Genomic DNA, 15,797 nt, shown 5'->3' with positions numbered 1-15,797 from the left:
GGGACGGAGGGACTGAGGGTGGTGTGAGCAGGCCCCCACCTTGCTCCCACTGCTGCTGCCTTCTGTCTTTGCTGTTGGGGTCTGATATCAAGCTCCCGTCACTGTAGAGGTTTGCCTGCTCAGACCAGGGCAAGAGGCAAGAGGGGCCATTCCGCAGAGAGCTGAGAGAAGAGAAAAGCCACCTGTGCTTTGCTGGTGTCACTGCCCCAGTGAGAGAGGAGGCTGCCTGGCAGAGTCCTCCTTCAGATGGGAGCCTCTGTGCCAGCCTCTTGTTTCCTACAAAATGAGGCTTTGGGGTTTCAACAAGAAAGAGGAAGGCAGCAGCCCTTCCCAGGCCTCAACCCTGGACTCCACAGGACTTGGGCATCAGCTGGGATCACCTTTCACGTTGACACAGTGATGCTGATGACTTGTGTGTGACAACGGACCAGAAGCACTGCCAGGGCTTCCCCCCAAGGTCTCCATGGCTTCCTGACTCCCATGACTCCCCAGGGCAGGGGCACTGCTGACTTCTCTTCCTTTGCAGATGCCCCTTTGTATTTTGAACAGTCTTGTGTTTAACATCCAGAGAACACGCCCACTCCCCCCGCATGTCCAGAGAATGAGCTAAGGCACCATTTCAACTCTGCCTTCCAATACGGATGGCAGAAAAACAAGTTCCCAAACATCCAATGTCCCACCAGATCCCACTGCTGGGAGAGGAAAACAAAAGCTGGCCGCTGGGGGAGCCCTCGACTTCCAGCATACCATACACCTCATTATGAAAAGCAGTGCTTCATAGGCAGCGGAGTCTTCCAGGCAGACCCACGCGGCTCTAAAGGCGCACTGTCCGCTAAGTGGAAGCAGCTGCTGTGTGAACGGAGCGGAGCCACTCCCCAGGCCCGAACTGGGAACACACAGCATCTTCCTGCAGTGGAGTTCACACTTTGCCCAAGCCCACAAACAGCGTCCCTTCTGCAGTGGGGCCGAGCACAGAGAGCTGATCAGCAGATTCGTTATGTGTGGAGTCCCCAGTGGACCCCAAGTTGTTGAAATCCCTCTGAGTGGAAGAAAAACTATACACACAAACATTTCATCTAAAGCAGAATAGTCTCCAAATGTCTCATTCCCCTTTCTGAGCCACCGTCTTAAAAATTATTTCACATCTCCCAGAACTTGTGCCTCCTCTGCCCCAACAGCCGGGGGCAAAGTTCTGTAGCAAACAGGCTTCCATTCTGCCAGGTGTAGCAAGGAACACGATGCTCAGTCACAGAACATGTCCTTTGCTCACCTTTTCCCTTTGGGCAGATGATAAACAGGTGTGTATCTTGCACACCTCATACAGTAGAATCTGAAAGTCTGCAGCACTTATCTGGCTATCTACAGTCGGTCCTGTTAACTGTGGTGAGCGCAGCCAGTAACTGTAGTAACATTTTAGGGTTTGAGAAGGACTGAACCATAGATTTGTGAACCAGGCATGGGCTGGCGAGGCACTGAGATAATCTGATTCTTTCAATGATCACAGCAAACATTTGTTGAGATCCTTCTGTGGTTTGGAACCAGGGCACGGACGTAAATGAACAAGCTCAGTTTCTGTCCTCAAGGCAGAAACCTTGACTATGGGCTACTTCAGTAGGGATGAGGGGGACAAGATCCCAGCAGTAATCTGGGAAGTGGGAAGGCTTCTCAGAGGAGGTGGCGCTTCAGCTGGGTTTGAAAGCAGGAAGAGGAGTTACCAAGTGGGTCTGCATGGCAGAAGCAAGTGCCGTAATGAGGAAGCAGGTACAGAAAGCAAGGTGGAGGTCACGGGGCAGAGGTGTCACAGCCGTTCGGTGGCAGAGCTGGCCTGGGAGCCGGGCCTTCTGCCTCTGTCTGGTCCTCCTTCCATGACCCTGCAGGTGGCACGTTCCCTGCAGTTGTATAGGTAGCCAGTAGCTCCCTGTAAAACCAATACTGCCTTAAGCTTGACTCAAACTTCTCATTTTTTAAAAAGAATATTCCAAATGAAACTTCCTAAAATGGCCTGTTCCAAAACAGGGATGCTTCAGGCCAAGCCAGTAGAGGACAGAGATGCTTGGGCCACACCTGTGAGCCTTACTCCCCTGAAACCCCAGCCATTTTACCCTGGAATGAAGCCACATGTTGGATTAGAGCCTCTTATCCTTAACTCCACGCTAGTGTAAAACCCTGCTCGTGTGAGCAGACAAACAACAGCCAGTGAGTGGAATTTCCCACCTACAAAGGGATCCACACATTTGGGCCATTTCCCCCCAAACCTTTAAAATAGAGTCCAAGTTGATCTGGAAGACCTCAAGGAAAAGGCCTGTCTTGGAAGTGCACCATGCTACAAATCACCAAGCCTACCTCCTTCAGGAAGCCTTCCCACTGCTGCTGTGGCCCCGTCCCAGCTGCTCTCGTGCTGCCCTGCAGGGCTCTGCTGCATTGAGCCTCAGTGTTCTTGTCTGAACACCTGTCTCCAAGATGATCTCTTCATTAATCATGGACATAGAATTGTAGAACAGGAAGCAGCTCGGGGGAATCACCCCCACCGTCCCCTTCATTTCACATGCGAGGCAGGTGAGACCCAGAGAGGGAAAGGAAGCTGCTCAAGGTCACAGAGCTTGTACTCGGCCCCAGGCTGCTGCCTGTGCAGGCTGCAAACTCCCTCCAGGTAAGGCTTGCGTCTGACAGGCTAACATCTGATCTAACGGAGCCCTTACTCTTGGCTTCCTGATTCAGTCATGAGCTCTGAAGACAGGTTTATTCCACAGCTCCGCTTGCTTAACTTTTTCCTCTGTTTTCAATTCTGACAAGTCACGGCCCTCACTCTGGGTCACAGTTTTCTTCTCCGTTGAGTGAGAACACTGGGACGGATCAGGTTTCTTAGATCCCATCAAGTTCCGAAAGTTCTAGAATTATCCACCCGCAGCTGCGCCCTTTGCTGCCCTCATTGTCCCACAGCTCTGCTTTGCTCATTCCTCTGGCCTCAGATCCAGATAGCCTAGAACCTGGGCTGGAGTCCAAAGGCCGGGGTTCAAATCCTGCCTCCGTGATCCAGCACCTGTGGCCCTGAGCAAGTCACTTCATCTCTGTTAGCTGCTTCCTCCTCTTCATTTTCTTCTTTAGTAACATAGGGGTAACAATACGTGATTGTCAGATTTGGTGCCAGCAAAAAGATAAATTTGTGGTGATAAATAGCAGGAAGAAGGCATTCGGTATATAGCTCCTTCTTTATTCCATACCCAGCATTGTTGAGAAATGAGCTGTTCCAAATAAGCACAGTTTCTAGATAAAAAGAGGTTTGCTAGCTAGAGCCCTGAACATTGCCTAATTTTTGATTAAAAGCTTTTGGAAATTGGTTCTGTATTCCTTGACACAGTGTGGAATGCTGAGATGTTAGGGGATTAGATCAAGGAACATCCCCACAGAGAGCGGGTGATGGCAGATTCTGGGGGTGCAGGGACAGTGCCTTGGAGGTAGTCAGCTCGGCAAACCGGGAGCCCCTGAGGGGTTGTAGGCAGGAGGGTGACAGTACCAGGTTTATTGGCAACAGATCACTCAGGCTGTTGGCTGGTGAATGAGCCCAGTGGGGAAGGGGAGGGTAGAAAGGAAAGCTGGGTTTTGAGAAGCCCCCTTGAGAGATGGTGAGGCCCGAACAGACCAGCAAAGAGTCAGAGGTGGGAGACACATTTGCCAGTGCCCAGTAGCTTGATGAGAAAAAAAAAAAGACAAAAAATCAACAGACTCTCAGTTCATCACAATAAAAATGTAAGGCACAGAGAAGCAGAACAAGGCGTCGCCCAGGAGCCTACCCCCCACGATAATAAGCGCTGGTAACAGGTTAAACCGCTTCGCCCAGTGTTTCTGAGCTGAAGAACTCCTAATGCATTTGTGGACACAAATTTGATTTATAAAGACGCGGTCCGGGCAGACATTTTCCAGACACAGCTCGCCATGTGCCCTGAGCTGTATGTCAGTGAGAGTGAAAACAGCGGGCTTTTAACTCTGTCCATTGCTCCTGGTGACCAGGCCTCAGAAGCCAGACGCATGGGGCCTGGCCAGCACCGGCTCCATGGCTGTTCTCACGCCGTCCTCTTTTCCCACAGAGTCCGTGGAGAGCTGTCCCAGCAACTGCTATGGCAACGGCGACTGCATCTCCGGCACGTGCCACTGCTTCCTGGGTTTTCTGGGCCCGGACTGCGGCAGAGGTGAGGCCTGCACGTGGGGCATCTGCTCCCCTGGATTCTCAGAGCGGCAGCTCGGGTTTTGCTTCCAGAGCAGGGGCGCGACTCTAGGCACCTTCTTCAGAACCCCCGGAAGGCAGTTTGCGGGCAGAGCCCTGGCCATGTCAGCCTGGTACCCCCGTGTGCCCGGGGCAGCCACAGGGAGTTTCGTCTGCGTGGCCCAGGCAGGCTAAATGGACTTCCCCTTAGAGGAGTCACTAGCCCTTGCCAAGCAACTTTGAAGTTCATCTCCATGCTGGGGGGATTTCTGTCTGGCCTGTGGATAAGCAGGGGCTGGGGGCCTGGGGAGCTGTCCCCTTACCGCCTCTGACAGCGCAGGCAGAGTGCTGGCCAAGGCCTCCGGGGAAGGCATGTGGTCCACTCAGAGCCCACACACTGGGTGACACTTGGCATGGACAGTGCTGGTGATAACCACTACCGAGTTAGTCTAAAAGGCTGCCTGGGACCTGCCCTGTGCTTTTGCCCCACAGGGCTGCCCCGGAAGAATGAGGTCCGCATACGCCAAGGCAGCTCTGTAGTCCTGACAATTCAGCACTCTCCTTGGGGAACCCTGCTGTAGGTCTTTCCGCCTCCCCACTCATTCAACATTAGCTTCAGGCCCGTTCTGTGCTGGACCCTGGAGTACAGCACTGAGTGAGACACCTGCTCCCCACGCCCAGAAGTCTCGGTGTGGTCTGGGAAGTGGATATACAGTTAATAGTCAGCTACAGAGTGGTACCACCATCAGGGCCAGGCCCCTTGAGAAAGTGAAAGGCAGCAAGCCTCCACCAGGCCCCGGGGGAGGTCAGGCTTGGTGTGGCTTGGATGAGGACCTGACAAGGATTCCCGCGAGAAGCGACACTGGGCCTGCATCCTGAGGTCTGAGAAGCTGCCAGGCAGTGGAAGGATCAACGGTGTCCCAGGCTGGGGACACCATGCTGTGCTGGGACACTGTTGGGGTTCTGCTTATTCTACCAGAGGAGACATAGCCTCGGTCTGAGGTGGCAGAGCCAGCGTCCCTGGAAGCAGGGGATTACCTGCAGAGTGGCTTAAAAGGGAAGGCGCCAGGCGGGGGCCATGGCAGGTGGTGCAGAGAGGGAGATGAGTCGTTCCTTCTAGCAAGAACTCCTGTCTCAGCCTGTATGCACTTCAGAGTCACATATAAAGCAGACCCCCCCGTGTCTCGGTGAGGCTGGTACATCCTTACAGCACAGTGTGATAGAATTTATTTTTATATAGTGTCCTTCCTGGAGCTGATCACAAAAGCCTTTACGCTCAGGAGCATAAGGGAAAGATAATACTTCCAAGAGTCAAGTTGGGCTCAGCTCTTCTGTTAAGGGGGCAACAGGTGAATGGGGCTAGAGGAGAGACCTGAAAGGCAAGAGAAGCTGAGATTGGCCAGGTTACAGGGACAGTGAGTGGTGCTGCAGGGGTGGGGCGGGGCGGGCTAGCAGAAGGAGTGCAGGCAGGGCGGGGGCAGGGGTGGGGACTGTGGCAGACGGGAGACCCAAGCTGCCCAGTCTTTGCCAGCCAGACCAAGCACAGTCTGAAGCCTCCTGTCCGAGCTTCCTGGCAGCCAGGCCACCACCTCGGTGGCCGGAAGGAGAGCAGCATTCAGTGGGCACCACCTGAACTGTGCCTTGTCACCTACAGTTCCACATGAGTTAAATGGGAATGACGTAAAGCAACAGAAGCAGGCAGCTGAGACCAAGCGGGTGTTCGTGGCAAAGCGAGTGAGGCCACCGAGACAGAGGCAGCTGGGGCGTGGGGAGTGGTGCCGGATGTTGGTTCACACCAGGGTTCCCCTGTTGTCTCCCCAGCCTCCTGTCCCGTGCTCTGTAGCGGGAATGGCCAGTACATGAAGGGCAGGTGTCTGTGCCACAGCGGATGGAAGGGCGCCGAGTGCGACGTGCCCACCAACCAGTGTCTCGACGTGGCCTGCAGCAGCCACGGCACGTGCATCATGGGCACCTGCATCTGCAACCCCGGCTACAAGGGCGAGAGCTGTGAGGAAGGTGAGACTCGCGGGCGACAGCTTGTCCCCTCCCCCCGCGACAGAGGCCAGCGCGCAATGCGGGAGGGCAGCCAGCAGGCAGGGGACGCCCCCTGAGGCTCTGTGTGACTCCCCCAGCTAAGCCAGGATCCTACCACCAGCAGTGTTCCTCCAGGAAGAGGATAGATGGGCCCCAGCCAGTGAAGGGGAAGGGAGCCGTTCTTGACCGGGCTCCGTGCCAGGAGCCTGTGTCATCTGGCTTCAGGCCATTTCAGGGGGAAGAATCCTCTCCAGTTGACATGGGGGAAACTGAGACTCGGAGAGCTGAATGACTTCCCAGGGGCACGTGGCTGGCTGGGTAGCTTGGGCCCTGCCTCTGGCTCCATTGGCCAAGTTATTTCCACTTTCTTCTCTAAGTGCACCTGCTCATCTTCTGCCTCCGTTTCCAAAGTCCGATTCTGTTACGGACCTCCAAACTCTGCCTGCCTGTATTGCACTCCTGTGTGTGTGAGTGTGTGCGTGTCTCCTGTGCCCAGGAGCCAGTCTCTCTTGCATGATGCAAATTCCAGGCTGTGTAGAATGAGGCCACAGAGTGAGCTGCTGATGTAACAGACACCCGCTCTTCCCCGGGAGGTCTAACCAGGTGCGATCAGTGAACATTTCTGTTGCACGAAGAAACTGAGGCCCAGGGAAGGACAAGAAGGGGCCCTGCACGTGGAGGACTCATGGCAGGGCTGGGTGTTGTCCCAGGTCATCCCTCTTACTTCTCCTCAGGCGGTTTCCAGCTAGGAGGGAGAGCCTCGTTCAGAAGCCCCACAGAGCAGCTTTTCAGAGTTCACACTCTGCAGTCAGGCGTAGGTGTGAATCCTGGCTGCTCCGCTGAGCAGCCTCCCTGCCCTCATCTATAAAATGGCCTTCCTCTGAGAGCCATTGTGCACCCGGAGGTAAATGACCCAGGTGACGCACGCAGGTTCTGCGCCTCACACGTTGTAATCGCTCCAGCGATGCGGTTTTTCTATCAGTAGCCCGTTTCCTGCCCTGCCCCACGTGCTACTCCCAAGGTCTTCTGCAGTGGGTGGGCTCTGCCCTGGGCAGCTGCGGGATGCTGTGTGCACTTGCAGTTACTCCCCATTCTCCACCGTCTAGCGCCCTGCACCCTCCCCAGCAGCTGGACAAGCTGCAAGGGAGAGCTGGTCCTCTAACTGCATGTGCTGCTTCTCAGAGAGTCCCTCTCTCCAGACATCAATTCTCTATTAAGAAGAAAAAAAAATACACTTTTTCCAGGCCTGTTTTCAAAGAATGGGAACAGGAAGGGTTGGTGTTTGAAAAGCTGGGGCGCTCTGTCCGTCCACCCCACGCAGGATTGGGGTCCTGATGCAGACCTGTTGAGCTTGGTGGGGATTCCTCCACCAAGGAGCTTGCACGGCAAGCTGTGGTTTCTGAGAAAGGAGGAGCGCCAGCCGACAACCAGGGAATTTGGCTTTGCTATTCCAGGAATGGCGACCTTCATCCACTTTTCCTTCTCTCTGTAGTCCCTGGAGGTGAATTCCCTGAGAAGGAAAGGGAGACAGAGAGGGACTGCCCTTGACATTGTGGGCCGGCCCCACCCCGCCCCCACCCCCGTGTTGTGTGGGCAGAGGGGGACCTGTTGCTCTCCAGATAAATCACACAGGACAGCATGGTTTGGGTTATTTACCAAAGAGAGAAAAACGTTGTTTAGAACTCTGATTTACGTTATCTGTTTGAAAAGCAATGTTTTTTATTCCTGCTTTCTTTTTGAGGCGGGCCATCTGGTTCTGATTCTTTTTATTATTTCTGTCTCTCCTGCACAGCGCCGGCGCGCAGTCCTTGTGTTTATAATGGGGTTTGGGGGACCTTCCTCCTCCTCCTCCTCTTGCCCCCTACCCCTGCCTCTCTGTGCTAAGCAGCTTCACTGTGTTTATAAAACATCAGCTAACAAGCTGACTTTTTTTCACTCTCTTCCTTCTTCTGAAGTTTATGGCCCCATATTTTTGAAAGTTTGAACCATGCCAGCAGAAGGCTGGGAGGGAGGAGAGGGAGGACCAGAGGAGACCAAGCTTGGGCCTTGGGCAGGGAGAAGAGAGAGCCTGCGAGGTAGGTGCTGCAGGATGGCCTGGAGCTCTGACAGTCCTGGGAGCACCGCAGGGAGGGATTGCCTCTGCAGCCTGCAGCCGGGTGTGCAGGCCTCCTGGCTTCATTCACGGGCTGAGCTTCTGGCACAAGACTTGGCTTGTGTGGCAAGCTCCATGGAGGAGGCGTCCCGGCCGGCTGGCACGTCTTCTGAGACTCCACCGAGTTAGGTTCTCTCCTGGATGTGGTTCAGCCTGTGGCCCTCGAAGCTTCACCTTTCCTCCTTGGTCCCCTCCAGCTCCCTCATCCCGTAGGCCCACACCCTTCAGCTCCCTGGGTGACTCCCCAGGGTGGTGGGAGGTAGGTGACTTTGATCCCACCCAAGGGTCCCTGCCACCAAGAGACCCCAAAAAAGGGGGCAGATCCAGACCTCTTTGGCTGAGCGGCACTGTAGCATGACTGATGGTCCTGGGCTTAAGGAGGCAGAGAGCAGGGCCAGGGCCCATCTCAGCCCAGCTTCCTGGAGCTGCCCTCTCTCCTGGGAACTGAGGCCCACCCCAAGCTCTGTGGGTCCCAAGGCAAGCATCAGAAGTGACAGTTAGTGGCCTGGAGGTGGCCTGTCATCGCCTGTCATCCCGATCTTTGTGCTCTGCTTAGGATGTGCTTTGCTGGCTCCTGGGCCCCTATCACACTCACTGCATCTGTGGACACAACAAGGCTGGAGCACCGAGGTCCTCTGGCTGAACTTGGGCCCCTCCGCCTGCTCAGCAATACAGACATATAGACCTCAAGGGTGCCCAGGGATTCTCGCAGTCACTTACAACCCAGAGCCGGGGTCCAGGCACTCACAGAACGGGAAATACCTTGTGAGGCCTCGGGACAGGAATCGCTGAGTTGTTTCCTGTCCAAGTGGAAAGCTCGCTGGGTCTGGGGACTTAGCGGAGCAGCCTAATGGGCCCATGCAATCCTTCAGAACTTCTGAGGTCTGAGGCAGCTCAGGAGAATTTATCACTGTAATTATTTTTACTCTGTTTAATTACTAGACATTCTGACGGGTCGTGTTTGAACCCTTAGGAAGTGGCGTCCAGAGCCGGCCGGGGAGGGCGCATTTTGCCTTCATTTGGCCTTGTTCATACTCCACATGGCTCTTTGTCTTTTCTTGTTTTATTTTGCTTGGATTTCTATTTTTAAACTGCATTATGAGTTTATGTAAGTGTAGGTTCATGCATGTATTTTTAAGTCAGTGACATTATAAGAAGAAATCTCAAGAGGCCCATACCAGGAAAGAGGAATTTGAATTTAAAACCTCCAAGGCTCAGTGCTGTGTGACCTTGGGCAAGGTATCACCCTTCTCTGTGCTTCCAGTTTCCCCATCTGTAGAATGGGCCGGTAGTGGCCAACTCATCCAAAGGCTGCCAGGGCTCAGTGAGATAATATACTTGAACTGCTTAGTAATACAGTGTGACACAGAAAGGAGGCTAGAATAACGCTAACTGTTGTGATCATCACTTTGCCTTTAGCCTGTGGTCACTCAGGACTTTGGAAGTTCTCATTCATCCCTTAGGTCACTGAGTTGAACTCCTTTAAAAACCTAAATAGTAAAAGAGATTTCTTTTTTTGTTGTTTAAGATTTATTTATTTAAGAGGCAGAGTGAGAGAGAGAGAGAGACAGGAAGACAGAGAGAGATCTTTCAGTTGCTGGTTCACTCTCCAAATGGCCATAACAGCCGGAGATGAGCCAGTATGAAGCCAGGAGTCAGGAGCTTCTTTGAGGTCTTCCACATGGGTACAGGGGCCCAAGCACTTGGGCCATCCTCCACTGCCTTCCCCAGCCATTAGTAGAGAGTAGAATCAGAAGAGAAGCAGCCGGGACTCAAACCAGCTCCCAGATGGGATGCCAGTGCCGTGAGCAGATGCCTAACCTACTACACCACAGCACCAGCCCTGTAAAAGAAGTTCCGTAATAAGCTGGTCCTCAGGTGTTCCCAAATGTTGCCTTTTGCAGTCCGCCCTTTTGTGTCTGACTCTTAAATACCCAGGCTGCATTTCCCAGGCCTTTGTGCAGAAGAGAAATGCACTGGGCTATAAAATATAATTAATAATAAAAAAAAAAACTTAAAAGAATGTCTGAATCCTAAATGAGCCAACAGCCTGCCCAAGTCGTATGACTGGATGTCCTGATAGGATGGGACAATAACTTCTTGGCAGTGATTTACAGTTCATATACTGCATTCAAATCCTCAGGCTCATTTGGTGCTCATAGCAACCTTGGAGTTGGATAGGAACCTTTGTAGATAGGAAGCTCAGAGCAGACTGTGGTTGCAGAACCAGTCCATTTGACCCCACAGCCCATGGGCCTTCTGGGTCCTCAGAAGCCAAATGCTGAGTCTTTTCCCTTACAGCACAAGATTTGGCCATGAGCTTCTGTAAAGAGGGGGCTGGGGGCTGGCGCTGTGGTGCAGCGGGTTAAAGCCCTGGCCTGAAGTGCCAGCACCCCATATGGGTGCCGGTTCTAGTCCCGGCTGCTCCTCTTCCGATCCAGCTCTCTGCTATGGCCTGGGAAAGCAGTAGAAGATGGCCCAAGTCCTTGGGCCCCTGCACCCATGTGGGAGACCCTGAAGATGCTCCTGGCTCCTGGCTTCAGATTGGCACAACTCCAGCCGTTGCAACCATCTGGGGAGTGAACCAGTGGATGGAAGACCTCTCTCTCTGTCTCTACCTTTCTCTGTAACTCTTTCAAATAAAATAAATCTTTTTTTTTTAAAAAAAAAAAAAAGGAGGAGCCTGGCTGTACTCATGAAGTGCAGTCAGCATTCTCTCCACCTGCTACTTGTTGGTTGGAGCCCCTACCAGGACACCACTGTCCCCTTAAATTACAATGTAAATAGAATTCCCTACCTCTCTGAACTGAATGAAAACCCTAACAAGTTTTGACAGAGCAGAGAACATGGACCAACCTCCTTGCCAATTCTATATTCTTCCTACTCATTTTTTTAAAAAAAAGATGTGTTTATTTGCAAGACAGAGAAGGAAAGACAGACAGAGACAGAGACAGAGACAGAGACAGAGACAGAGAGGTCTTCCATCCACTGGTTCACTCTCCAAGTGCCTGCAACAGCCAGGACTGAGCAAAGCCAAAGCCAGGAGCCAGGAGCACCATCCAGGTCTCTTATGTAGGTGGCAGGGACCCACCCAAGCCCTACATGGGGCTCCCTGAATTTTCCATATGAACTGGAACCATTTTATAAAGTTATTCGCAGTACTCTTTTACTTTTTCTGTGCAATATTTGTGGAAGATTAGAGGTCCCTGTTAATTTTATATAGTCCCGTAACGAAAGCTTTGATTTGGGAATGTTAGTCCCTAATTGAAATATCACTGGCTTCAGAATCAGACATGTCTCACATTGCTCTTTGGATGTGGAAAAATTAAAACTTTTATGTACTGTTGGTAAAAAGTGTAAAGTGTTAGAGCCACTGTGGAAGACTGTTTTATTGCCCCTCAAAAAATTAAAAATAGAATTACCGTATGATCCAGCAATTCCACTTCTGGACGTAAATGCAAATGAATTGAAATCAGGGTCTCCAAGAGAGATTTGTATACCCATGTTTGTAGGGTCATTATTCATGGTAGCCAAGTGGTGGAAGCAACCCAGTGTCCACTGACAGATGAATTGATGAACAAACTGTGCTCTGTCCATCCCATGGATATTATCTAGCCTTAGAAAGGAAGGAAGTTTGGGCAGGGCACATGCCACAACATGGGTGAACTCGGAGGATATTATGCTAGGTGAAATAAGGTAGTCTCAAAAGACAGATACTGTAGGACTCCACTTACGCAAGGGACCTAGAGTCGTCACATTCGTAGTTGGAGAGTAGAATGGGGGTTTCTAGCAGCTGTTTAGAGGGTGCAGTGTTTGGGTTTTACAAGATAACGAGTTCTGGAGCTGGATGGCAGCAATGGTTGCACAGCCGTGTTAATGTCCTAACACCACTGAATAATCCACTCCACAGTGGCGGAGATGAGGACACTTGGGTAACTGGGAAAGATTTTTCTCTCTGGCAAAGTTCAGCTGTACGATGTGAATTATGCACCTGCCAAGCTTCCCTTTCTTCATCTGTGCCTCTCTGGGTTCCTGAGAAAACTGAGAGCTGAGCACAGCGAAGCACCGAGTCAGAGCCCACAGGGTATTCCCCTTTCCCTGTTGCAGGCAGGGTCTCTCGAGATCATCTTGACCTTGGGGCCCCCCAAGCCTTATATGGGGCTCCTCCACCACCTAAGGAGCAGCTGTGCAGAATCAGCAGGGATCATCTTGAATAGCCCTTGAAGCATTTGCCTTCAGGCAAGTGAAGTTTGGAAGCTGAGATCAGTCCTAAGACTTGGGGAAGGTGATGGACCCTACTGGCATTCAGTTGCAAAATAAATTCTCATTTCGTTCAGGGATCTCTTCACTTCCTCTCTTGCTCACGCAAGTGCAACCGTGTGATAACGTGCTAAGCAATAGTGTTGCTCTCTGCAGATGTGTGGAACACGTCCCACCTGCTGTCCTTGTTCTAGAAGGAGGAGATGCTAGGGTGAACAGAACAAAGGCTTGTCATCTGCCATTGCCATGGTTACAGAGTAGGCCCGGCTGCTCTGATGCTGGTTGTTTATGCATTTGTGCTCTGTCCACCCACAGCCATGAGGGAGCAATTTGCGTCCACATTGTACAGGTGAGGGACCTGGGACTCACGTGACAGGTGTAGCACTTGCCAAGGTACCACCCTTCACTGTGCCATGTGGCCTCTGCACAGGAGATCTGGGCCCTTCCTTCAGGATGTGGGAAGCCCCTAAGTGAGAAGGTTTACTGTTGGTGAAAGAATCCTTGCTTTTGCTGGTCAGCTGCTTACCTCTGTTCTCTCTCCTCCGTGTCCCAGTGGACTGCATGGACCCCACCTGTTCAGGCCGGGGTGTCTGCGTGAGAGGCGAGTGCCACTGCTCCGTGGGATGGGGAGGCACCAACTGTGAAACGCCCAGGGCCACGTGCTTGGACCAGTGCTCAGGCCACGGCACCTTCCTCCCGGACACTGGGCTCTGCAGCTGTGACCCAAGCTGGACTGGACACGACTGTTCTATCGGTAAATGTGGGCAGAAGCGTGGGTGGCGGGAGGGGCTCCCACTCCTAAGTGTTAACCATTTGGTCCTGCTTGAAGGCATGATCCTGTTATCTGTCGCACCACAGCGGGTGCCCCGTGTCTCCGGGTGCTTTTCTCCTTTGCCTGGACAGCAGCCCCCTGCACCTCTCCTGTGGCTGGGCAGAAGGTTCAAAGCTTGCATCCTCAATTCATTCCCTCCATGGTGTGGCCTTGAGATGTGAAACAGCACCCCTTCCCAGTGTTGCCTAAAATTATAGATGTGTTTCATGGAAATGTTGTCGCTCCCATTAAGAGTGTTCTCCCTGCAGGCAAAGTCATGGGGATGTTAGGGTTCTTAGACAAGATCTGCAGGAGCGGGGCTCTATAGGATGCATGGCCCAGTTAGTGAACCCTTTGGTTTCATCCACTCTTCAGAACGAAGTCCAAGCTTAGTGTGCTGTTTACAGTCCTCTGCAGCTCGGCTCCCACCTGCCTTTCTGGCCAGACTGTAAGCTCCATGAGCTTAGCGAACAAACCTTACTCGTTTGTACAGCCCCAGAACTCAGCGTGGGCCTGACCCATAGCAACAGCTCAGTAAAGATGGCTAGATGGATGCATGGACGCATGGAAGGAGGGAAAGAAAGGGAGGATGGATAGATGATGAATGAGCGAATCCGTGATTGAACGTATTCTTGATTGTGATGTTCGATTTGCTGCAGGATGTATACATGTAAAGCTCAAAGAACAATTACATTGGCCCCCTTTGCTGTGTAAACATTTTATGATTTGTAGATCCTCTTAAGGTAAAGAGTAATTGAGCACATAGGTGATTCCCCCAGCACAGTATTAGATAGTAGGTTATATGGTATCTAGTAGGTTGTATCCACATCTAACACCTCATTTAATCCACACCAGATCCCCATGAGAAAGCTGTCATCTTGTCTTTTCTACCAATTACATAACACTGTACCACAAATACTTACAGAGCAGAGGAACGGAGATGAGAAAGTTGCTACGTTTGTAAAGCTAGAATTCTGGAAAGAGGGGAGGGGAGACAGCAAACAAACAAATGAAGGTAAAAAAAAAAAAAAAACAAAAACAGGGAAAGCCCAGGCTCAGGAACTGTTCAGTCAGTGCTGTGCAGGGACACACGCCTGAAATGAGAACCTCTCCAGTTCACTGCACTTCCTTCCTCTTGCTGTCTTGTCTTTCTGTCTTCCTTTCTTCTTCTTTACCTCCTTCCCTCCTTCCCTCGCTTCCTTCCTATAATTATTTATTTATTTTGAAAGAGTTACAGAGAGAAAGTGCTTCCATTTGCTGATTCACTCCCCAGATGGCCACAAGTGCCTGGTCTGGGCCAAGCCAAAGCCAAAAGCCTAGGGCTTCATCCTGGTCCCCCATGTGGATGCAGGGGCCCAAACACTTGGGCTATCCTCCACTGCTTTTGCCAGGCCATTGCAGGAAGCTGGATCAGAAGTGGAGCAGCTGGGATGCTGGCATCACAGGTAGCAGCTTTATCCACTTTGCCACAACACCAGCCCCTCCAATGATGTTTTCAATCCTAGTCACTTTCCTTGCTCTACACTGTTTAATCAAAATGAAGGTCAAATTATCCTGTGTTGTATATTAACAGTTCCAGTTAAGAGTGGAGTTCCAGTTGTGATCAGGAAAAATGATTGATACCTTTGAGAAAAATGAGATCCACGTGACATTCATGCCTTTGGAATACTTTAATTGTACCTTTCCCCATTGAATAGTGAATCGATGTTCAATATGCAGTATAATTGGACTTTTATCCTTGTTTGCAAAGCTCATGCAAAGACATGATTGTAAGCAACATAGTTCTTTTGATAGCAAGATAGCAGATGGTTTTCTTACAGCTATACTGGCTTGCCTGGTTCACTACGTGGCCACGCAGCTGACTTATGATAGGTGTGCAGCTGGCCTTGCACTGGCAACCCCTGATGTGATTGAACGGCCCCTACAAAGGCTGGAAGAACTTTGAGTGAAGTCACCAAACACTCTTTAGCTGGCCCTGTGAAAGGAGCCGCCAGACTCACTGGAAGGAATGTTGAATAGAGTCGTGAGATTCCTTTCTCAATCCCGGTACCCCATCCCCCATCACTGGGATCAAATGCATACTCATACGTGACCTCTTGTATGAAGGCAAAGCCGAGTCATGGTGAGAAGAGCCCCTGATCACACAGACCTGGGTTCAAATCCTGGCCCTGCCACTTGCTGGTTGTGACTTGGGGCAAGTCACTTTACCCTTGTAAGCTATGAAATGGAGATAAGGACAGTCTCTACCTTCTGAGGTTATTGGGAGAATTGTTTAATGCAAAAGAGAGCTTAACACCCTCCTTTGCCTGTGATATGGCCTCAATAAACATTAGGTATTG

General features: G+C 51.7%; 1 protein-coding gene across 4 annotated transcripts in view; it reads left to right on the top strand.

The window, feature by feature from the left end:
- TENM4 (teneurin transmembrane protein 4) overlaps positions 1-15,797 on the top strand; it is a 390,997-nt gene that overhangs the window by 240,742 nt on the left and 134,458 nt on the right. For all 4 annotated transcript variants that reach the window (XM_062198278.1, XM_062198277.1, XM_062198276.1 and 1 more), the window contains 3 exons: positions 4,086-4,187; positions 6,023-6,217; positions 13,201-13,401. In XM_062198278.1, the coding sequence (XP_062054262.1) occupies positions 4,086-4,187; positions 6,023-6,217; positions 13,201-13,401 (498 nt within the window). The remainder of the gene's footprint in view (positions 1-4,085; positions 4,188-6,022; positions 6,218-13,200; positions 13,402-15,797) is intronic.

This window comes from Lepus europaeus, chromosome 7 (assembly GCF_033115175.1).
Source record: "Lepus europaeus isolate LE1 chromosome 7, mLepTim1.pri, whole genome shotgun sequence".
Lineage (NCBI taxonomy): Eukaryota > Metazoa > Chordata > Mammalia > Lagomorpha > Leporidae > Lepus > Lepus europaeus.
Note: the sequence above shows the minus strand (reverse complement) of the source record. Positions and strands in the feature narration are given on the sequence as shown.